The 25,585-nt window shown below is 31.6% G+C and overlaps 1 protein-coding gene across 1 annotated transcript in view; it reads right to left on the reverse strand.

The window, feature by feature from the left end:
• Window positions 1-21,405, reverse strand: part of LOC135839956 (T-cell leukemia homeobox protein 3-like) — a 29,316-nt gene extending 7,911 nt beyond the window's left edge. Inside the window, exons 1-4 of the mRNA XM_065356245.1 lie at window positions 20,961-21,405; window positions 11,707-11,962; window positions 7,177-7,741; window positions 898-1,126 (exon numbers count right to left, since the gene is read on the reverse strand). Coding sequence (XP_065212317.1) covers window positions 898-1,126; window positions 7,177-7,741; window positions 11,707-11,736 — 824 coding nt within the window. The 5' untranslated portion in view covers window positions 11,737-11,962; window positions 20,961-21,405. The remainder of the gene's footprint in view (window positions 1-897; window positions 1,127-7,176; window positions 7,742-11,706; window positions 11,963-20,960) is intronic.
• Between the last annotated feature and the right edge of the window lie 4,180 nt (window positions 21,406-25,585).

Raw genomic sequence — 25,585 nt, forward strand, 5'->3', positions numbered from 1 at the left:
CAGGGTGTCTAGAAAGGTCGAGGGTCTCTCTATGTTATGTAGGTTGTACATGTTTCAGAACAAAATTTATACCTACAATGATGAGTGAATGAGAAAATTTTAATTTTGTAATTTTCTTTTCCTTTAGAAAAATATGAGCCGAGTTACTTGACATTTTTCTATCCTGCATGCAGCCTTATATGAATTTAATTTCGGCATTGCGTTATTTTTTGGGAGAAGGGGGACAGTGGGGTTCTCATAACTTTGTCTATTTTATACACTGTTTTTTTTTTTCAATTCAATTTTTGGAGATGGAGAACAAAGTTGTCACCGTGTCATCGACCCATCAATGTCACTGATGCCGCCGGCGCCAGCTAAAATTTTGATTCCAGATCAAGAGTACCTAACATTGCTATTTTATAATTATGAACACTTAGAACTTAAAAGTAAATAAGAGCTCGAATAATTTGTTAATTTAACACGTTCGTTTAATCGATCGTCATAATTTTACAAATTCAATAAAATGCCTAACATCTTGTAAACGATAGGTAAATACATACAAACAAAAAAACGTACCAGCGCGGAAAGGTCAATTATTTTTACATTCGTTTTACACTATCTGTATTTAAAGTGAATAATTTTCCAGAGAATATCTGTGTTGCAAATTAAATCCTCTTGTAGACTATAAGTGCTATGGTGAGTTTTTAAACAGTCGACAAGAGAGGCGTGTACCAGAAAACAAGCAATCGTTGTAACCTGTTTGTAAAGAATATTAAAATCATGTTCCATGACGTCGACTTGTTTTAAAAGTATAAGAAATAGTTTTAAATTAAACGTTAGATCGATTCGATGTGTTAAATTAACAATTTTTTTCTACATGGGTTACATATCGTTTCAATGTAAATTTTTTTTCCTTACCTCCATTTAGTTCTTCTATTCTGAAACCACGTTTTCACTTGGGCGTCGGTCATTTTGAGGTTTTTTGCTAGCGAAGCTCTTTCCGCCGATGCTAAATATTTTTGTTTGTGAAATCGTTTTTCTAGTTCTGCTATTTGTAATCTGGTGAACGATGTGCGTGGCTTTTTTCTTTTTGGAGGTGTTCTGTTTTGATATGGATGGCCTATTCTTCTTGTGATTGGGAAAGCAGCTGGAATCAGAAATTAATACATATTCGTTAAAACACACGTCGAATGCTCAATAAGTTTATTAAATTGATTCAAATTATGTTTTTTCAGAGAGACAAGACAGTTGATTCAAAATTCTGTGTGATCCAAATCTTAGATGTAGGAACTTGATGTTAAGCTGTAAGTTCCTTAATGCAAAAAAATTTGAAATTTGGATTTTGAATTACAAAAAATTACGAGATCTAGAATTTTGGACCTACTAAGTGTTATTTTTAGGAGGATAAAAGATCTTGAATTTAGGTTTATTGGTACCTATGCATTCGACTCTGATCAAATTTTGTCCAAATCTGACCCCTCCTCCAAAAGTTAAACATAAATAGTGAGATCTAATTAAATAAGTATACCTACTACATGTGCTTCAGTGTTATGTAAATTTAACCAAATTACCTGGATTAGGTACATTAATTTAAAACTTGATCAAAAACCAATCTCGATTTGTATTATGCAATGTAAGATAGTATAAGTTACACATGTAAAATAGAAAAAGCATACGAATCTGTCAATACATCACTTTTCTTGATCAGCAATCTATATGCTAATTAGTAGGGCAACCCAAAATATGCTCTCATTCGAGGTAAAATATTCAATATATATTCGATTTTTTGAGGTGAAATATTCGACAAAAATATTCGATTACTCCTAAAATATTCGAAAATATTCGAAATCAAATTTGGTATCATTTCACTCGCCTTTACAAGCACATTGCAAAAATGGCTACATGGTTGGGTTTTGTTTCCTAAATCACATGCACTATTCACAATTTCGCAAAATGGAACAAAATTGTTTAATTAAAATTCTTATTTTGATCGTCAAAAAAAGAAAAAAAATCGAAGGTTAATTTAAAATTCAATCTTCATCATAATTTCATCAATCATCAATATCATCATCATTAAAAAGAGCCATTTTTTTCATCTTCAACATTCTGTGAAAATGATGTTTCCTGTGTTGCGATTTTCAAAATGCAAAAATTTCAAAAATATTCAAAAATATTCGATAAATTGCGAAATATGTGGTAATTTTAGACAAAAATATTGAAATAGCAATCAAATATGTGAAAATATTCATTTTAAGGCAAAATATTCGGAAATATTCGAAATGAAGTAGGTCTTAAATGAAAGGCAATTTTCTGAAACGTAAAATGATTTTGTTACATTTGTAATCGGAGTGCAACAAAAAAACATTCAAAAAAATATATTGGGTTGCCCTACTAATTAGTGATCAATAAAAGGAAATCAAATGTTGACAAATCAGATTAGATACCATCTGAAGTAACTATAATAAATTGACAAAAAGAGAAGCATTTAGGTAGATAAGGTACCTAGTAGGTACACCTAAATGCATTATCAAAATCATGAATAGTTTTTTGAGCTTCATGCTGATGACAGTGTCATTTTAGGCTGCAGCAGCTGGGACGAAATAGATTCAAAAATTTCTGGAGAAAATATTAGCATCGAGGAATACAGACAGAAGTACCTATCTTGCTACAATGAGAATACTCCTGATGAAAATTATGGCAAAATTCAGTAAAATTGCCTCATCAGTAACACCGGGACACTTGAATGTTGACAAGACCAACATAATAATTTTCTCAAATAAAACATTCAAATGCCTACTATAACGGAGAAGAAATCAAGTAAGTATGTAAGTCTTTCAGATGTACTTGGGTATTTTTTTTGGAGGAGCTTAGTTTGAGCAAGTTGATTAAAACTAGCTCAAAAATGTTAAAATCAAAATATTCTGTCTCACCCAAACCAAAGCGATCTGATTGACAACAAAAAGAAACGCTTTGAAAGAGCTGAAAACCTTATTATTTTAACAACCCAATTTCAAGATTTGTGTACATAGGTATTTTAAACATTTAACTTCACCTCATCTCTTTTACTTTTGTAATAATCAAAGTTCCTTACTTTTTCGTGGACATATGTGCATAGGTTAGGTCAAGACAAAGAACAGAGAAGGTGACATAATTAATTACGCCTGAGCCTTCCACAAGCGAATGAGAAAAAAATCATGAAATTTAATGGAAAAAAGACGACCAAAGAGACTGACAATGAGCCGAGATTAAGTGACGTAGCGAATTACGAAAGCCTCGAGTGAATTTTTTTAGGTAGGTATGCTTTTTTTAGAATCGATAAAGACCTAATAAAAGACGACAATTAAGTCCACCTGCTACTTTTTTCAGGAGAAGTAAAAAGCTCATTTTATACTCAAAATTCAACCCCCCCCCCAAAAACAACAAAAATTGTTCGAAACATGCTTCAAGGCACTGAAAAAAGATCTCGAAGTTTTTTTTGAATTTTTTTTTCAGTACCTGCGTTAATAAACATTAAACAATTCATTAAAAAAACCTTAATTGTTTCATATATCTGAGTAAGCTGAGATTGTGCCTGTTTTATACCCAATTTTGGCTTTCAATGGCTTCGGCGCTGTCTGTTTGATTCACAAAGTCAACTTACCTACCGAAGTACCTACCTATTTATAGAAGCACATACGACAACAAATCTTTTTCCTCACATACTTACTACGTGATGCAATGATCGAAGAAAAAAAGAAAAGGAAAAGAATAGGCAGTAAGTATAGTTCCTTGGGGATGTGTTATGTGTACATTTTTTTTTGTTTTCCCGAATCCTTTGATTCAATAAGTTCATTTAGTAAATGTGTTGTGCAAAGGGAATTCTACCATCTTTTAAACATCTCAAATTGCACGAAGATGAAATTGAATGAAACATTCAACTGGTGAGTAAATAAGCTTATGTTGTTTCGTTTTTAATTCTGTTTCACGTTTATTTCTTTAGACATATAACTACCTAACCTTATTCGTCAAAGGTTTGTCAGACAATCGTCGTATTAGTTTGATTGAATTGAAAACTTTCCTCGAATCGAATGAAGAATCTTCTGTAAAATCATAGCGTTGAACAATTACATATACTAGGTAGGTATACCTAATATTTAGACTCCCCCTCATTCTTACTCAAGTCGTCACAATAAACCATCTACACAATGGTAATCGGCCCATAAAGATCTCATTTCAATTATAATAATGGTTAAAAATGCAGACGAAGCGAGGCAAAAAACCACACATCGAAGCCTTCGTAGCCATAGACTGCAGAAGTGAGAAGAACGTATACTGTTATAGGTAGTTTATCGAACGCACGTGACTCGATTGCAAAACGCGAATAAATCGTATGGTCTCTTTGAAGATGAATTTTTTGGTAAAATATCTTGGAAACAGAAAGCAAGCGAGAAGTTATATTTGCAAAATATTTATGTATTCAACTAGCATACAAAATATAACTAACATTTAACATTCGGTGTACTATATGTTAGGGATACACTTCCGACAAAATGTGTACTGTAGGTTACCTATCTATATAACCAACAGCGCGCATATTACAGTCGAGTATTTTAGTTTGGATGGGTTTTTGCGATGTTTATGAGCTGCGCATGAAAGGGATATGTGTATAACTGTAATCATTTTTCATAAAAACCGTTTCAAATCGACGATACATCGGTACCTCAATTCTAAAAAATGTTTATGTCTGGCGTATACTCGTAAAAGAATTTATTCTTTGGTCTGCGTCCTTTGCAGACTCGAGATATGCGCGAATAATTCTCTACGATGTTCACCTACTTATTCGTTTGGTATTGTGAAGTTTAATGAAAATATCACCACTCCAAAGGTTTAAACTTTACTATTCAGGGTATCAACTGTTTAAAAAGAAATGGAAAGATTTCCTTCCTAGGAGGATGTCTCTATATAAGATATCCACCCTTTTTTTCTGTTGTGTTTCTTTTTGTTATTTCCCTCCTTTTTATTTCTTCCAATAAAATTCATTTATATGACCCCTCGAAGTTTTCTTTACTATTAAAATTTTATACAATGGATCTCGTCTCGCGCAATTAAATTAAATAGACACTTCTGTAAGTATTCATAAGCCAACGATAAAGAAAAATAACTCCAGTTTGGTAATACCCTTATCCACACATCTACGAAAATGAAGACATTTTTTTTTTTTTAAACGGAAAGACTATAACTACGTACGTATAATAAATTTGAAATATGAATAATATACTTAGTTAAAGGTATTTTAGGCGGGCTACGTGTTATTTGCAAGTGATTTATGAGAACCGGCGTTAAAATTTTAAATAAATCTGCAATTATGTAGGTATCGAGTACGTATTTAATTGAATATGTAGCATGTACCTACATTTCACTCAGCCATTAAGCCAAAAAAAAAAGTATCCGTATAGGTACTTTTTTATATGCAAATGTAATTGAATGTAAGACTACTTGATGTAAATTATGCGAGTAATTAAAACAAAGTTAATTATGTAGCGAATGAAAAAAACTTGTATACGTTTGGGTTGTGGTTTAATTTTACTTTAAACTTGGTTTCTTTTAATGTTTCCTTCTTTTTTTTTCATTTTATTATATTAATATAAGTAGGTAAGTACCTTATACATAGTAAGTTACACACAAACAATGTAGCATTAAGGTAAATTTTGCAATTCGTGAAATTTTTTTATTTTGTTTCTGATTTTAAAGGAGTTGGGGATTATTTTTGAGCGTTTTGATGAGTTTTAAAAATGTAGAAATTCAAATTTTCGTGAAATAAATGCGACACAGAATGGAAATTAATGCGACCTATGTAACGTATTAACGTCATCGCTATTTATATTCTTTTTTGTATCATGCTAAGCATACAATTATTTTTTGGCAAATGACCATTAAGTAACATTACATTGTGCATACATTGTGCATTAATACACGAATATACGCCGTGTAAAGGAATGGAAACAGCCGTCGAAGTAATATGCAGTTACTTTTTAAGATTAAAACTGATTTATCGATGTTTCATTTGACTTTATATCAAATTATCCTCTAATGATTTACAGTATGACAATGTTTAATGACGGTGTTCGTCCTTGAAATTCATAAAGTACGTTTTAATGTGTTTTATCATCACGCCGCTTATGACATAATATAAAACGTTAAATCGTAAAATCAATCTAAAGTGCAGCATTAAATGAGAAATTTTTCTATGTACCTACTTAAGGAGTAGGTACCTAATGCAAATAGCTTCATATTTAGATATCACACTAAGTATGTTTATAGAAATTAATTGAACTCCAACTTTCAACCAAAATTTAAAGAGGGAAAGGGTCTTTGTACCTAGGTACTTCAAACTGAGTTCATCGTTGCTAAAATTCAAATGTTTTTACTGATTTATCTACTTATGTACCTGTATGGATTGGATTTATTGCTCAAATTATCTGTGCTAACAATAATGAAAGAGACTCGTAGATGTCTTAGACTGGAAGTCAGAATTCAAGTTCCATTGAAACTCTCACTTTGAAATAAATATTTCTAGTGATACTGATTTAGCACCCTCCTCCACACCATTAAAAAAAAAAATGGAAAACCTGAATGTGTTTCAGTAAATGAATTGAAGAATTAAGGTTTCCCCACACTTCTATGCACACCACCTACTTACTAACTAATTCCAGGTGGAAATATTACATAAATTTCACTACCTACAAATTGTAAAATTATTTGTACGTAGAACCTCTCCTTAAGCCTAACTAAATTGAACAAAATTTGACGTATTTCACCATAAGGTAAATTTTTTCAAATTGTCAATTTTTGAAATGAACTTGAGCGAAGAGAAAGCCAAAATTCAAGTCCTCGTCAGTGATTTTCTAATTCACAATAGTGATATTAAAATAATATAGGGGTGTACTCAGACAACCGTCGATTCTTGAACGTTGCCCACATTCTAATTCACCTAAAACTGATAATGGTATTTAAGTATAAAAAATCACATAAGTCGAAAATTTTCAAAAATGAAAAAAAATTCAGGGTTGCATTAAATTCACACTGCTCAAGATGAATGGATCAAATTTGAAATTCAAAATTTGAAACTCATGTATCAAAACATATGTAGCCCTAAGTATGGCATTATAGGATTACCCGCAACGATCTGTAGAAAACAATGAAAAAAATGTTAATTACCTGTGAGTCTTTCTTTAGCAACGTGTGAAGCGAGCATGGCGGCGGCAGCGTTCCTCTGCATGATAACCGTAGGATCCATGGCAAGCCATGGAAAAGGAGATCCTAAAGCTGGACTTTGGTGTAAAGTAGGTCCATTCATAGAAGAATTTGGATTAGGTCGATGAGCTGGAACTTTGATTACACCTCCAGCTGCCGAATAAATCACAGATTCAGCCCCGTTGACCGGTTTCGAAGCCGAGAAAATCGCCGAATTCGAGTACAGCGAAGTAGCTTCGGGGTTTTGAAGGCGATGCGAGTTTTCGTAATTGTGACCATTGACGATTTCTTTGTCGGCGCTGAGTAATCGTGAAATGCTGAATGGTAACGTTGATGATGGCGACGATGAAGCTGAGGATACTGATATGTTTCCTGGTATATCTGTTTCGTTATCGGTACCGGTATTGCACATGTCTTCGTCCAAATCTTCATTTTCTTCTTCGTAATCTTCACTACCAGATTCGACGTTTATTTCGTGCTCTTCGTCGCCAGACAACGAACTACACATCGACGATTTCATATTTTCATTCTGTAATCACGTAAAATATTTTCCAAACCATTATTTTAAGGTACCTATATCGAGTTGTTTCCACTCTTAATACAGCCATTTTAGTATACATAGATAGGTTGGTTAATACGAGTAATATAACTAATCGTTTAATATCTTCTGTTAAACGAGCGTTGAAAAATAAAATGGCCGATCTAATGTCGGCATTCGAATAAGTATGCATCAGCCTTCCAGTACGAATCTGGTCAAAATCTCGTGGGTAGGTAATACGCATACATCTTGGTGAAAGGTCATGACGAGTCACGAATTTGTTAGAAATAAATAGTGAAAACAGTCGCGCTGCGAGTTAAACGTGAAATATAATTCTATGCTCGCTTGTATACCTATATGCATGTACCTACTTTACAAATGGAATCTATTTCTTTACCAAAAATATTAGTTTAAAATTCACGAATCGTCTTCTATAATTCGTTATATGTTTTCGTTGCTCTCTTAGGAGCAGATTAACTTGACAATAAGCGAATAGAATTTTCGGTTTCCTTTTACGTATACCTATACTATACATATCTACTTGTCGTATTAAAATGCTTTTCTCCATATTTACGCGAGTTATATCTCTACCTACTTATATACATAACGATGCAGTGCAGGTGAATCAAACATGCCTAAAGCATCAATCTTTTTACCTATATTATTATGATAGATTATAAACTGTCAGGTAAAAACACGCAACGGCTGATTTTTTCAATCAAAAGTAGTTTTCTTTCGATATAAGAAAAATGTAGGGTAAAAACTTGCGATATACGGTTTTTCCTTGTCACAACGAGTTTTTCAAATCATCAATCTCGGCTTTAAACGGATTTTTCCTCTTGTTTTTTCTATTCGTTTTTCACAATTTCGCAAAAAAGGACGCAAACGGGGCGCTTCTATCGTTATTTATGTTATTTAGATTTTTAATCTTTAAAATTGAGAACATTTTTTTTTTCACCTTATACCGTTCAAGTTATCTAACGAAAAAATATCACAGCCAATTAACAGCGTTTGAAAAATGACAGGTCTAAAAGCGCTCGTTTCATCGGTACTTTTAAAAAATGACGGAATCGTTTCGATTATGGGTGTTTTAAAATTTTATAAAGATAGGTAGGTAGGTATCGAATATCTACCATAAACAAGTATCCCTTTTATAGCTTTTTTGAGCATCTGTAAGAAGTAGGCATACATCACCTTATGGTTTTTGCAACCCCCACTCCTCTATCTTGATTATGTCTTTAAAAAATAGGAGTATTAATTTTTGAAAAATCATTTTTTTTTTTGCTTTAAAAATTGGTTACAATAACGCATAAAACAACGCATTTTGAATAAAGCATTTACCTACCTGCAACAGTTTTTATGAATTTCATCCAATTTTTTATGGCAAAAAATTTTTTTTGAAAGTGATTTTTCAATGTTTAAGCCCTTTCTATTTTTTTTAACTAATTAAGATTGAAGAGTTGGGTTAAGACAGAAAGAGCACTTTTTTTCTTTGAGAAACATTACCTATACTTATTAATAAATAATACCTAATGAATTATGAAGAGGACATTTTTTTGAGATTTTCAAGAAAAATGGCACACGTAAGAATAATTAACGTTTAAACACGTTTTTTTTAAAACTTCTCATCTTGCATAGAATACTTGGTTATGAATGGAAAGTCAATTTTTTCACATGATTTAATCAACTCTAACAATCGATTTGACACATCAAAAAATGTCACATAAATAGATTAGATCAGGAAGGTGACTTGAAACCAGCCGAATTGCATTTTAGTTAGGATAGAATTTGACAAAATAGAATTTTAGACGAGGAAGTCAATGAAAAACGCGTCACAATTCAGGGTTTGAATGAATCCCCTTAACTCCCTCAGTCCCTCACCTACATCAGGTGTTGAATAGTTTCACAAGTAGATACAGCGCTCTAGGTGTAAACAAAGTTGGCTTCAAAGCATCTTCCATATTTTTAAAATTTATTTCATTGAAAAAAATTCTAATAAAAACAAAAAGACCGAAAGCTAATGTTATTCAAAAATATTTCGGTATGAAAAGAGCAAAAAAAACCACACAAACAAAACGTAAAAACTTAAAGAAAAAAGGGAAAACAAGGAAAAAATTCACAACAGCTATAATGTTAATAGAATTGCATAACCAAGAACATTTTTAGGTATAGTATATGAGATTATGAAAGAGTTTAAAAGTATAAGTGCATTTTTGACGTGTTTTATCACAGTAATTTATTTTTATTAGATGTGGTGGAACGATTTATAGAAAACACCTTTAAAAAAACAACGAGTTTATTGGAGCGTTTTAAAAGTTTTTACAATTTAAAGGAATAATAGCTTGTAGTAAGTATACAAACATCGCATGGCTAACGAATTTAGAATTTTTTCCATTTTTTCTCCTTATTGTTTTTTAATACGGTAAATTCAGTGTATGAAAACTCTGTTCATGGAATGATAACTGTAAAAATACTTTTTTTAAATGCAAGATAATAATAAAAAAAAAAAATTTACCAAGCTGAAAAATATTGAAAAATCAACTAAAATTACCTACCTATTGATATATTTTTTACAAAGAGATCACTTCTGCCAATTTATGAATGTTTTAGGTTAGGTAGATACATAGGTACCTAAAAGTATTTTTTAGTCACCATTCAATTCGACTCTACTTCTATATACCTAATATGTATTTTTCATTTTAAAAAGTTTCTGAGATTCATGCAAAATTCGGAACACCTGTTTGAGCTTTTTTCCAGATAGATATTGATAAAGTAACTCAGTTGTCAGTACCTACGAGCTAACTTGAGTAATATTTGCAACTTTGGGTTGAAAATTGAATCGATAAATCAAGAACCGGAAATCCAACGTTTGAAACTGAACTGGTATTTTTGCAGTTTGGTGATTTCTGCTCATATACTAGTAAGTATGTACTTATAGGCACCTAAATGAAAAAATAAGACGTATTTTCAAGAAAATTGAAGTAGGCAAGTTTAAATACATATTTTTAGTAGGTTCCTGTTATCTTGATAATATTCGGTAATTATAATACGTATATGAAGAGTTGAAAAAAAAAAAAACATTTTCGAGGGTAATTAATATTCAGCTTCCTAGAATTTAAAAATAATTTTTTTACGTGTTCATATTATAAATAGTCGAATACACAAAGAAAAATTCTAGAAGTTTCCTACAAACGTCCAAAACAAAAGAAAAAATGTTGGTTTCTCTGAAAATTATGGTAAGTACATATATAGGTAGTAGGTACCTAATCTACCTATGCTTGTTTTTAATGAATTTTTTTCTGTTCTTGAAGGTGGGAAAACTTTTAGTGATAACCCTCTCACCCTTCCTCATTCGATATTTAATTTTTTTCTACAATTAGTTCTCTTAAATAAGTAGGTACCTACCTACTATCTAATTCAACTGATACAGAAAGGGCAAAAAACAAGAAAAAAAATATTGTCCCATTAAGTATTGTTATTTTTTATATTGTCGCCGGTGTCAAATGAGAAAACAAAATCAAAGTTTTTCCAATTTCCCTATGGGTAATTATGCTTTAAAAGTTGGTGGGAAAATTGCTGACTGATACTGAAGCATTCAAAAACATGAGCAGGTAAAACGTCTCGTCGTTCTCGTTATTCTTATAGACATTTAGGTAAACATTGGCAATTTTCCAAATACCTACAGGGGTAAAAAAGGGCACAACGTCATCATTTTGAAGAAGAGAATTTTTTTTTGAAAAATATCTCAAACGAAGTCGTAATATCTACCTATCTGAAATAAAAGTACCAATATTTGCAGTAAACATAGGAAAACGATAAAGTCTTGACGAAAGATGAGTGTTCATATCTATAAAAATAGATAGGAAAAGTCAAAACATATGAACATGAGATACATATACATATAAAGTTACCTATAGGTAAGTATATAGAGCAGAGTAAAAATGAAAGTAACTCACCTCTTCGTTGATTATGGTTGATGCTGTCATTATTAAGTCGAGTGTAATTATTACGAATAAAACTTTTAATATAACTCGACGATGAGCCCGATGTAATTTATCGCAGTTAATTTAATTAAAGTCTTATACAATGCCATTATTGATGAAGCAATCGCACACGATACCAGTTCAATTGTCAGCGTGTATAAGTTCCAAAACACTTAATCTTCAAGCGTTGACACGCGAGACGTTTCTTTTCCTCGTAAAACCCGAGAACCTGCAAAAAGTAATAATTCACAAATTAATAATAGGTACAAATTAACCAAACTTCACTATGTTTAGAATAATACGGTACGAAATTATTGTAGGTATCGTCTTCTGCGTATTTAGGTAGGTAGCGTTTTAATACCATGTGTATAATTTCACATGGAACTAGTATTTTGAAAGGAAGATAGCACAATGCATGTTTACAAACGAAACTATCGTTGTATTTTTTCAACTAAAACTTTTGCTACAGTTACCTAAGACCAGACTGGCTAGTTTTTACAAAATTTGATGGCAAAATCCTTAAATTCTTTGCGCTCATTTTGCAAGGGTGTTATGAAATTTTTATACTTTGGCAAAAAGTAACTCACAACTCAAAATAGGTACAAATAAATTCAAACCACATGACGGTTATGAAAACCGAGAGAATCAGTTAAAATGAATCATGCGTCAAAAATTTATTAACAAATTTCCTGTTGGTCATATTCAACCTCATGTCTCTCAACCAAATGTTCTATACTTACTATTGATAGAAGTGTTTATTGAGTTTTCTCAAAATTAATTATAAGTAGCTAATTTGATAAAATATTCGAGCAAAGGGAACAAAACTTGTGATAGGTAACAAAGCTATCTTTACTCTGAGTGCCTACCTATTAAATTGCTCGTATACTCTCTAAATTTAAAGCAGTCAAATTTCACTGCTTAGCAGTCACGACATTTTGCCTTTTTAAAGCAGTAGTTTTTTTTTACTGCAAAACAGTGAAAAATTACTGAATTGGTCAGTCAAAATGATTTTTTACTGACTAATTCAGTAATTTTTCACTGTTTTGCAGTAAAAAAAACTACTGCTTTAAAAAGGCAAAATGTCGTGACTGCTAAGCAGTGAAATTGACTGTTTCAAATTTAGAGAGTAGATAAGTTTTTATTTCATACCTAATTTGCAGGTATATAGATATATGTTAGGTGAGAAATAAACAACTTTTCACATTGTGTAAAGGTAGGTACTCTTACCATAAACTTTTGTCATGTTTTAAACTTTTCGTTGACATAGATCATAATCACGTGCACCCATTTTTTAATAAATTTTTTGTGAAATGAGATTGACTTCGGAATAGTTGTTATCAACCTCAGCACTACTTGTTGAATCATCAATAAATCTCTAACGTCTGGTAACTGGAGCTTCGAGTTTACTAAGAATAATATAGAACTGAAAAAAATACTTCGACCGCGCACTTTTTCACCATCGCACAAATCATTTATCGACGGGTTTAAAGCTCTTGCAAATCCAGATAATATATTGCAATCTTTATTTGCTACTTTCGTCGTAACTGAATCACTATCGCGGTTTTTGCTTAAATCGTCGTAACCCTTTGTCAACATCACGGATTTCAGGACGATAAAATGTTATGCACCTCTTCAAATAATAATTATATGTACAGAACGACACAAAAACGGAAGCTATATTACTTAATGCTTTCGTTAACGGTGTAGCTAAGAGACTAACTTAGGCTCAGTTCGATTTTCCCTCGAAGGGACGACTTGGTCTATACAATTATATCATAGAGTTGTAAAAACACGCAGCTACGTATAGGTATTTGAAAACTTCTCTATGCAGGTATAGCCTACCAGAAACAATAATGGTTTTAGGCAGGGTCAATTTTTTTACTCGATGTCCTGTTCACTTCTTTTTCGGGTTTCGAACTGTTAAAAATTGTAAATGCTTTCTTGCTCTTCAAAAAAATTACATTTAGGGATGTGTCTTTTTTTAAAGAGTTCAAGTGTTGGTATATTTCTTATATGACTATACGATGAGTCATGACGTACTATATTAACTAGTGCTCATGTTGGCCGTTGGGTAGGTATGTTAGATACCTGGAGGCCAGAACCCAATAATTTTTGTTTGAAAAAGAATTGTAACTGACAAAAAATTCATATTTTAAAAAAGTGAGTCTCGTGAGTTTATTGTTCAATTTTTATAATGAATTTTTGAAGATCGGAGAACAACCGTGAAAAAAAGTTGTCCCCAATATAGAGTACGTTGCATGCTGAATTTTCAAAAAATTCATACCCACATTTTGAATAGGTACCTACTTCAGAAAAATTTTAAAATTGAAGGGAAGTATTATTGCGTGCATCCTACAAAATCAAATTTGAATCTAACTGGTCATTAAGAATTCAATACTCCTCCCTCTCTAAAAAAAATCACATAGGCTATTAAAAACCTCGGGAGTTGAAATTTACGTCATACATATAATAAGAAATTAATGAACCACGCCCATATTTAAAATTGCATTCCACACGAATAAAAATGATGCATATTTTTAAAAAAAATCAAGTTTTAAAACGACACCCTTCCTATAAATTTTGAGAAAACGGCATAAGTAGTGGTCACAACGTCACGGTTGCGAATGATGTACTGTTAGAGAGAGACAGAAAGACAGTGATGTCTCTTCGTTTTTAAATAATAGTTTCATGCAATTTCACTTTTACGCAACAATGAAGATAATTCTATGTTTTGGTGGATGAATTACGTGTACAACAAACTGTACAACAATTTGACAATATAGGCTTAGGTAGATAGATAGTTAATAGTTGATGAATATTTCAAATTATTCTCCTTTTCTTTCTTCAACAATTAAACTGAGTCAAACCGAATGTAGTACAAGAAGGATTATTAGTTTTTAGGCCATATTTGTTATTGTTGGGTAAGCATAATATGCGCTTAGATTTAATTCACAAGCAAAGTAGAGAAGGGGTAGAGACGACAAAATGGTTCTTTATGTAGATAAGTGATTGAGGGTAGGAAAAATTTTCCAAGAAAAATATGCCCAAAAAATCAGGATATCAATATTATTGAGATCAAAAATATTGATTTATAAACGTCCACCTCAAAATTAAAATTTAATTTTTTTTGGTACTAAGGCTCGAACGATTGTAAAAAACATATATACCTACCTACCTATTATAGAGGAGAAGGTACAATTATGGACCCAGGTACAAATATGGACCCCCCATGGTTTAGTGTACATCCACTAGCGCTACGGTCATTCTGGGTACTAAAAAATATACTAGTAGTGTAGTATGGATGATCCAAGTACTTATTTTGGATCCATGCAAACTTGGGTGTCTCTCATCAGCAATTGTTTTTGTTTGCGCATTATTTTCTTCACAATGGAAAATTTTACAAGTTTTTCATTCGGTAATTCATCAACTTCAAATAAAGTTTGGAAAAAAAATTATTAGCGAAGTAAGTAGCTTACAATGTGTACTTTCAAAATATACTTTCATATTTGTCTTTACATTAACTGATTTTCATAATTTTTTTCATTTTTCTTAAACTGCGCCGATTTTTTTCATGGGTATAAATATGGACCCCTAAATTTTTTTACCTAATTTTGATTCAATATTTTCTAGAATGTCGAGAAAAGTGTTATTAGCAAAGAAGACAAGTCCAAAATGTCGAAAATGGAACCATGATTTTTCATTTTTCATAAACTTGGCCAATTTTTTACATGGGTATAAATATGGACCCCTAAATTTTTTTCATCTAATTTTGATTCAATGGTTTTTAGAATATCGAGAAAAGTGTTATTAATAAAGAAGACAAGTCCAAAGCATCGAAAAACATCTTCAAATAAATTTTTGTTCAATTTTCTGAAATTTTTATTCATTTTTGGAGGGGGTCCATATTTGTACCCGAGTCCATATTTGTACCATTTTATGTCACTTTTCTAAATTTCAAATTTCTCCGTGAGTTTTCAACAAAAAAAAAAATTTTTTTTACACAAATATACTAGAGTCTTTGGCCTTTCGAATGGTATATTCGAAAAAAAAATTTGATGATTTTTTTCTACCCTTTAAAGCCAAAAAGCTAGAGGGGGTCCATATTTGTACCTTCTCCTCTATTGTTTAAGGTGCCTATGCATTTTAAAGTAAAGTGATGAAAATTTTTCTTAAATTCAAAATCCCATGTTTTTTGAAACCGTGAGAATACACTAGTGAGACTTCGTGAAGCATTTCTAAGGTCGGTAAAATGCCCTTGGGACGTTCTAGCGTTTAAAAAATGTTTTCACGAGTTATCCACACACTCAGATTTAGTGCTTGTACGTATACCACACAATTTTCACCTATGTATGTAGTCTAAGTTTTCCCTCGATTCTTATACGTAGGTAGGTACTAGGTAGTTACCTATACGTGAATACGTATCTAATTATTTTTGGGCGAAAAGTAAACGGAATGTCTGTAATAGCTCTTTTTACAGGCGTGGCAGGACCTCTGGCAGATACTGGCCACTAAATGCGTGAAACAGCAAAATTAGATGCTTTCACTCGACGCGCTGAAATTAATCAGCAATCATAACTACTGTTATTTTGTTACAAGGTAATCGGTTTTTTTCTTTGGGAAATAGAATTCGGTAGCAAGTCAACCAAGTTTTTAATGTGACGCCTTTCAATTACAAATCACTGATGGAGTTTTGATAGGTTTCTTCTTTTTTTGTTTCTTGAATGAAAATTGAACAACTCGAAAAAAAAGTAGGATTGGTTTATAACAATCCATATCAGCTCCTTTGATTTGAGCTTTTTTAAAAAATACCTGGCATCTAACCAATTGTGAAAATCATACCATACTTTGAGAATAAAACCAGTTTTTCCGCGTTTTCTCTGTTGGGTTTGATTTGATTTTACGATCAAAATATCTATGCACTTATTTGTTCTAGACTCAATTTCGCGTCTTTTGGCATGAAAAGTTTTTCTGTGCAACCATTCGGGCGAGGACTTGAAGAAAGAGGTTTCAATGAATAGGTTATGTACATTATAAAGTATTTTGATCGTAAAATCAAACCCAACTGAGAAAACGCGGAAAACTGGGTTTTCGGGGGGGGGCGGTCCCTCCATCAAAAAAATTAGCAACAGGTCTGCAGGGTGGTAACTCTTGGGGGTTATTCAGAGGACCACTCTCGACAACTTTTCGTACTTATCTAATAAAATGTTTAGTCACAGGAAATGTCTATATTTCAGGAAATATGTTAATTTGCCCACACTACAAGTAACTTACCTATTATATACATATGTATGTACATTGAATCCAAATTAAATGAATGAAATCTTTACCAAGCTTGTATTCAAAATTGGCAGATTAATAAAAATATTTAAAAATCAAAATGATGACTGATTTTTTTTTTTTTACTGGATATCAGGCTTCTGTTCCTTTTTGTAAAGGAACTTATAAAAATATGCCATATTCAAATATAGTTGAGTAATGCTTTTAATTTTTATATGGACCTTTTATTGACTAATGTGTACGAGCAAGGACAAATCGGTAGGCTTGCAAAGGTACTCATGCAATACGATATAAAATGTACTTTTCATAAGGTGCTCACAAAAGAATTATCAAGTACGATGTACTTACCCAGACTTACCTATTACGTATACATCTACTGTCAACGAGCTAAAGGTGCTCACTGCTTCTTCCACGAAACGGTGCATACTTTTTGGTAAAATCAACCTTGCGTACTAGATGTGAGCTATCCAATTTTTTGCACGTTTAAATTTATTACCATTCGTGGAAGGAGGTATTAGATTTTTCCGAGCACCCTATGCACATAATATTTAATGAAAGCATATACAAATCTAATTTCTCATTGCATGCGTGAATGTGTGCGTACGTATCTATCGATCGAAATAAAATTTTCAGTTTGAATATTGCCTAAATAGGTAACCCTGGTTTTATTGTTTTCGTGCGTTTTATCATGTTTGCGTATAACTTATTTTCATTCTCATTAGGAAACTGAATGATTACACGGTTGAAGGTGGTTGAAACCTATATTTTTGAGTTTTATCAAAATATCTCTTTTTTGATTAATGATGTGAATTTTATGCAAATGTGTCATATTACACAGAAGCTTTTCATTATTATTTTTTTCACAATGCGTTATACCATACCTACGTACCTACATAATACTTAGGTACATTCTAAAAAATAAAGGTTTTATTTTTGCCCCACAAAAATGTTCAAAGTTTTATTATAAACTGATGAAACTATCTTAATACTGTAAGTCAGATAATGTAGAGAACAGTTTGTGAAAACTACTCACCAGAGGCGTAGTCAGGATTTTCTCAAGGAGGGAGCGAAACCAAATTTTTAGTCAGGAAAAATCGAAATTAGAGGTAATTTTCTGAAAAGTTTTCTTGATGATGTGTGATGATTTTATAAAAATGAAGACGAAATTACTGCTCGAGCGAAAATTTTTCGAAAAAATTAGTCCAAAAAACGAAAAAAGTCCATTCGTTTTTTTTTCGTTTTTTCTCTTTAGGTAATTAAGAGCCAAATTTTCCCATTTTTCTCCAAATATGAAAAATTTAAAAAAAATTCTTATTACCAACTTGTACATAGATAGGTTCTGTCATTTTTGCAGTTGATGAAAAAATATTTCTCATTTTTTCATCTTTTAGGTAGGTATATTATTTAATTTTTTCAATAGAAATTCAAATTTTATAATTAAAATTTGCCACGATTTTGGAAATTCCTCATTTACGATACCTATCGCGAGTGATTTGATGGAATTTTTTCAGTTTGAACAAATTGACTTAATCCAAATAAGTGGAAGATATAATTACCCACGTTCAGGTCATCTTTTCAAACTAAGTAATTAGAAATCTGCATATTTTAATTTATCTCAACATTTTCCATCAGCTGTTCAATTACCCCGTAAAACTTGAATTTTTGAGATGAACAACAATGTAGGTATCTAGTTTCCTATGCGAAGAGAGATAAAAATGTGGGGGGGGGAGGGAGAATTAGTCGTATAGGTACATACGTATGTAGATTGTCTGTGTGAATCAACAAATTAACATACCAGATGACACGATGAGATAAATGTGCTATTCCACTTTTTAATCCATAAATACGAGTAGCAATTGCAAGATTACAAATTGAAAAAAAATAGATAATGAATAAGAAATGGGTACGTCAAATATTTTGGCAATATATGTTAACAATCCATAAAAAGTTGTTGTCTAAAATTACCATAAAATTTCCAATTTTGTTCAGACTTGATTTGTTCAAAAAATTCTCTTAGTTTTTTTTATCTGTACCTACTTCTTTGAATGATTTTTCGTCAACTCCATGTCACCATAAAAAATTTTGTTCTCCCCTTTCATGACACATTTTTTTCAAAAAAAATTAAAAAAAAAACAAATAGGTAAGAAGAACGTATTAGGTATGCAATTTTTAAAATGAAATTTCTTTTTTCCCTCGCACTGATTACCCTTGCTTTTTTCATACAACTTACCTACTTACATACTTTAAACGAATTTTCTTGTTTCTCTCATTATTTACGTATAATAAGTTATTATTATCTACTTTTATGTATCATGTTTTAATAAGCGGTGAATCATCATACGAGTATTGGACCTTTTGTAACACTCAGTATAAATTATCAGACTTCGAAGAAAAAATGTCTCAGATATTCTATGAATCGAGCAAAATGCAATTGAATAATTGAAAAATCAATAAAATCACAGAAAGTGAGGATCAGTATTTTCCACATTCCCCTCTCCATTCCGTAATTTCTCAGGATGTGTGGAAAATTTCTTTTAATTTTCATGATCCATGGCTGCTTTTTGTTCTCATCAGTGTAGAATAAACAAATGTAGGTAAACAAAGAACTGATCAGTGATCAATAAGGATCCGAGACGTTTTTTGGATTACTGATAACGAAAAACCGTTCGTTCATAACAAAGACAGCAACATGATTATTCAAAGGGTATACTTATCTAATATGATTGTGATGAAAGGGGAGGAGGATGACAAACGAACGCGCCAAGAACAATATCTTCGTTGTGGTTTATAAATTTCTGCTTTTTGTTGAAATTTCAATTTTTGTTGTTAAATTGGTTGAAAAGTAGGTATACGTTCTTCATTATTTCATCAACTGTCTTGAGACTAATGAAAGACGTTAGAGTAGGAACAGTTTTGAAAAAAAAAGCTCAAAATTTGAATTTTTATTCATCATGAATGAAAAGAAATGGGAGGAAGTATACCTACTTATCGACCAATTTTCAGAATAACTCGAGAGAATAGATACGTAGATATCCGTATCTTACCTTAGTTGCATAATATTTAAATAGTGAATATATACCTACCTATACGGTTTGACACAAAAAAAGTACCCATCATCAAGTCACAAAGCAACAACCATGATAAAGTCTGTAAACCGAATGCATTTATCTATTCTATTCGTACTAAAACATATTAGATATTTATAATGCTTTACATTTAAAACCAATTTCTTGTATTAAATTTATTACAACCGGTTTCGCAAAATGTTTTTGCGGCATCTCTTTCATCTATGTAGATGCTTCATTTTATATTGAATAGTTAATATTGCAGATAAGATTGTCAATATTTTTCGAGTTTCGTGAATTGGTATGCGAATAGAAATTATACCTGTGCTTAATGTGTACATTTACAAGTTGCAATATGTAAGCGTAACATACGTCTTTCATTAGTTTAGAAAGACTTGATGAATTGGGGCTATACAATTTTGCATTCTGGTACATTCATGCACGTCAACATGTGCGATGTACTTATTTGAATGTTATGATAAGCAAACGTATTGAAAGCTGAAGAAGCTGTCTACACATTACCTATACTTATATTTAATTTAGTTGGGTACTCGTGGATTAGTGTATGGATTTATGGGAAAATATCTTGGAATGGACGATTAGTTACCTATGCATTTTATAAATGAACAAATACTGAGACGAAAGATGTACTTATGCCTACCCCCTTAATTCAGTTACTTGAAGACAGCAAATAGGATTGATTCAGCCGAATGGGATATATATGTAATTTAATCAAGGGCCAAGTCGCCAAGACGACAACTAGATAACTTAGTGAATCCTTAACGAAAATATTCTTCTATAAGTATAACATTACAATTTAATGCTTGGAAGTAGCATTAATAAAGAGTAGATGAATGATATTAAAAAATTTCAATAAAATTTTACCTTTCCAGGGTTTAGTCCGTAAGAAACCAGAAACGATAATCTCAGAGGAAACGCTGACTCAAACACTTTGAACAAAAAAATAACTGAAGAAGCACTGATAAGACTCGAAGAATCAAAGTAAACAAATAATATACGAATGTATCATCGCGAGTATAAATTGCACAAAAAAGTTCTCCAATTAGCGAAAAAATTTGCGTGAAATCGACTCTCGAAAATTGTCACAAAATTATAAAATTCGACGAAGATATAACTCAAAAATCACGTAGTCAATTAAACGACAGTATTAAATACTAAAGTAGTGGAAAAAACACCGATCGTACAGCGTGAAAAAAACTGACCAACGTTACGTGCGGTTAAACAACGAACTGGATTTACAACCGAGAACAGTTGTTAACGGTTGGAATTGTCGCGAGGAGAGGCGGAGTCTTTGATGTTACCCCTGAAAACCGTTCGCAGGATCAACCGCGAATCACTGTACATTTAAAACCACGCCTAACATAAAACCTTCCTATTGGCGCTGCTATATTACCTTTTAAATCTCAATTCTTGTTAAACCTTATATTAAAATACATTTACCTTAACAAGTTTTCTCTCCCTCCATGTGCGCGGAATTCTCGGTCGTTATTTTGTTGCTCTTTTTTTCCTCATTTCGTCTTCCGTTTTTCTTCCAATTTAATTTTCTTCTTATTAGAGTTCATCGCTGTCGGCTTTCAACGTATTAATTAAAGTAATTATCCTTATTCTTTCATTCATTGATGTTTCTCGAAAATTAACTCGCGCTTGTAATGAATGTTTTCGTATTTGTATTTTCATTTATATTTCTTTTCTTCGTATCTATATATATAGGTGCGTTTATATTGGTCTAGGTAGGTTTCCCATTCGCAATATGTCGTGTGTATTACACCTATATTACACGCATCGTCCACGTTCAACCGTCTTTTCTCAACTAATGAAAGGATTTGTCTTTATAGGTTGTAAGTAGTTATGTTAACGTTTTCCCATTTTGTTCGACTGCGTATTGTTATTCTAGATATTTTTTTTCCTTCGTCATGCTACCAAAATGGTCGACAACTTTACATCCAGAATATATACCTAATAATATGGAGTGGAACGCTGGATACGATCCATTACAACAAATAGAATGAAATATGCGTCGGTAATTAAAACGTTGCGCTTGCTACATAGCGTATTTACGGCGCATTGGTTATGCAAATTATTTAACGCGAAAAACTACCTACCACCCCCCGCCTGCGCAACGTAACATCCAACGCGTTTTGGCTGGCCGCCTGATAAAAGAATCTTTTACTATCGTAGGTATTTTGTGTACGTGAATTTTGGTAACATTTTTTTTGTGCTACTGGTACGGAAGATTTCCATTGATGGTTTTGAGCAATGAACAATTGAACATATAAGTAGCTAGGTATACCTATTTTGCATTGTTGTTAGTTACGAGGTGAATGTCATTTGCGATTATTATCTCGGTGTATCATCGTGCGTTTATCTTGATGTTATTTTGCATTTATGAACGCAAAACGCAACAAAAAGGAAGGAAGTATATAAATGTAATTGAAATTTAATCTGTGCAAGAAAATTAAAATGATCAAGCGAGCATATCGAAATAAAATTACCGTGAGTTTTCTGCTATGTAATATTTGAAAAAAAAAATGTTCATAAATTAGGTAAGGACTGCAAACATTAATAATTAACGTCGTTGTGCGCATATGATTTTTTTTTCAATCACATCTTCCTTTCCTCTATTGTATAGAGATGATATGTATTTACTGCTTTTGATTTTTGAATAATTTTTTATGATAAGTAGGTAGGTACCTATTATAAATATTAATATAAATTATAATTTAATTGGAATTAGTATTCTTAAAATAGAGCGGTTGCTGATGAAATTCCTATATCATTTTCATATTCGATTTGGAACGTGCAGTAAAATTTAGTTTTAGAAATTTTACACCAAAAATGAACATTGATAGGACCACTGAAGAACATACATACAAAAATTGATGAATATATAGCACGTCAAGAAAACAAAAAAAAACGGTTCATCTATCTACAGCACAAGACTTTAGTGGTTTTTTTGCTATAAGTGGGGAACAGGAGAAGATGGGAGTAATTTGGAGGATTAAAAATTTCACCAAAGAGTTTTTAAACACACTTTTGGGCAGTTTTAACGAAAAGTAAGATTTTTTGATAGTTTAAATGAAAAGCAAAAGATCTATTGGTTGTTTTACCAAAAAAGCAAAACGTGTTCACAATTTTAGCAAAAAAAAATATTTAAAAACATAGGACTTTCTATCAATTTTTCGCGATTTGGACTATTTTTTAGAATTTTTCAACAAAAAAAACATGAAAGGAAAATTTTTAAAAAAAATAGAAAACTTATGGCAGTTTTTGAAAAAAAAAATAAGTAGGTTTTTTAGCAGTTTTGTAAACAGCAACATTTTTTTAGTAGTCTAATTCTGAAAAAAAGAGAGACTTCTTGAAAATTTTTGAAATACTTTTTCACAATTTTAATAACCAAAAAAAAACACAACTTTTTCATGGTTTTTAGCAATTTCTGCGAGAAATCAAATTTTTTTGGAAAGCAAACCTTTTTCAAATTCAACTTAAAAAATGAGTTTTTTTCAAAAAATGAAGGACTTCCCATTCGTATAAAATTTAATTTGTTCATTTTTACAAAACATTTTTTCACTACAAAATGAGATATTTTCCAGGAAATTTTTTTTTGGTGGGGAATCATTTCTTTTTCCGCGGGCAATAATATTTTTGGCGGTCAAAATTTTATTTGAACGTGGATTATCTACATTTTTTTCGTCGTTCGTATTACCTAAATTGTTGTGCTTTAACTGTCATTAATAGACATAATTGTCGTTCAAATACTTACCCTTTTTTGTCGTTCGAATGTCCTGTCGTTCAAATCACTTTTTCTGTCGTGCAAATATATATTTCTCATAAAGTATCCGACTTGAAAATTCCCTGTTTCAAAAAATTTCTGCTGAACTCAAGTAGGTAAAATCATCTTCAAGTGCTCAAAGATTGCAAAAACAGCTATCTACCTAATTCAAATTGTGATTTTTTGATGGACATGTTACTTGACACTTTGAAAATTAATAATTTAGTTAAAGCAAAATAAAGATAAAACAGAATGACCAAATCGACTATAGTAATCTATTTGACTGGTAGGATAAAAATTTTCTCATTCCAATAATTACTAATCAATCAAATCATTTGTTAGAAAAATTGCCTTTTTTGACTTCTAGGTAGGTATAGAGAATTGCTAAGATTTACAGTACCTTTTTGAAATGGACACGTTGAAAAAATGTGCTGAAATCAAATTCTCAGTTAGCAAACCGTGTCATTGTTTGAGTGAGATTTTAGAGAATTCACCAAGAGAATTAAAATCTCACCAGAGACACTCGGGATCAATTTTATTTTATTTTACATGTTCATATTACGTATAATTGGATAGAAACTACATTTAAAATTATTTTTTTAAAATCAATTTTACTGGAAAATGCGAAAAAGTTATATTTTTGGGAAAAAGGAAAATTTTTCAAAAATTGAGGAAGTTGGCTTCGTCGATTTTTTTAAATTTTACATTTAATTGTGAATGCGAGGGAATTCAAGGTTAATTTTATGTGAGTATCTACCTAGCCTACCTAATTTGATTAAATTTTATGCAATTGTAATTTGAATAGATTTGATCCAGAAGTTTTTGGGATTTAATTAACCACATTGTATGTAGGTACTTATAGTACTTACATCGTTTCAACGAAGCGTGAGTGAAAAATCACGTTAAATTAAACGCAATTTCGTCTGCAATTTTTTCATCGAGTTAATAATTTTTTTCAACGCAATTTTAGTGATTTTTTACTTTTGGGTAACATGATATATGCCAAAGGCCAAATCTTATTGTGTGATAAAATGATGTAAACAAAGAACACCAAATTACCAACAAATCAGAATGTTGATGTTGAATTATTTGTCCGCTGATAAGTGATAAGTGTATACAGTTTTCCGCCAGACAGTAAATTTTAAACTCCGTGGGAGGCATAAGGGAAGCATTCTTTTTGCATGTTTTAATAAAACAATTCATACTTTGTGCTGTTGCTATTGATACCAATAATACTTCATAAGTGCACAAAAAAGGCGCTTTAGTCATCCCTTATTACTTTTTACTAAGTAGTAAGTACCTATAGGTTTATTTATACCGATGGATAGGTACTGACGGATAATTTCAATGCTCATTAGTCATTAAGAGTAGGGTATTTACATTTGTGTAATTATGTCGTTACCTAGGTACATATCGTATCTAAGCTACCCACTTAATAAAGTCTACACATTGTCAGCAACCGGTAACTAATATTGTACATTAATATAGGTTCAATGATCATGTATATAAACTTACTCAGATGGCACAGCAGGCACACTCGAGTAATTTCTCCTCGCAGCTCGTCAGAATTGTCTGGACAAATAGATGATCGAGAAAAAAAAAATACAATCAACGCGAAATTCAAAAAGTTAAAAGGGTGTGCATGAAAATCGAGTGCTCAAAAGTTCTTGGTCGAAAGTCACTGTGACTTATTTCGTTATAATGCCGTGTACTCACGTAT

The sequence above is a fragment of the Planococcus citri genome, chromosome 3 (assembly GCF_950023065.1).
Source record: "Planococcus citri chromosome 3, ihPlaCitr1.1, whole genome shotgun sequence".
Taxonomy (NCBI): Eukaryota; Metazoa; Arthropoda; class Insecta; order Hemiptera; family Pseudococcidae; genus Planococcus; species Planococcus citri.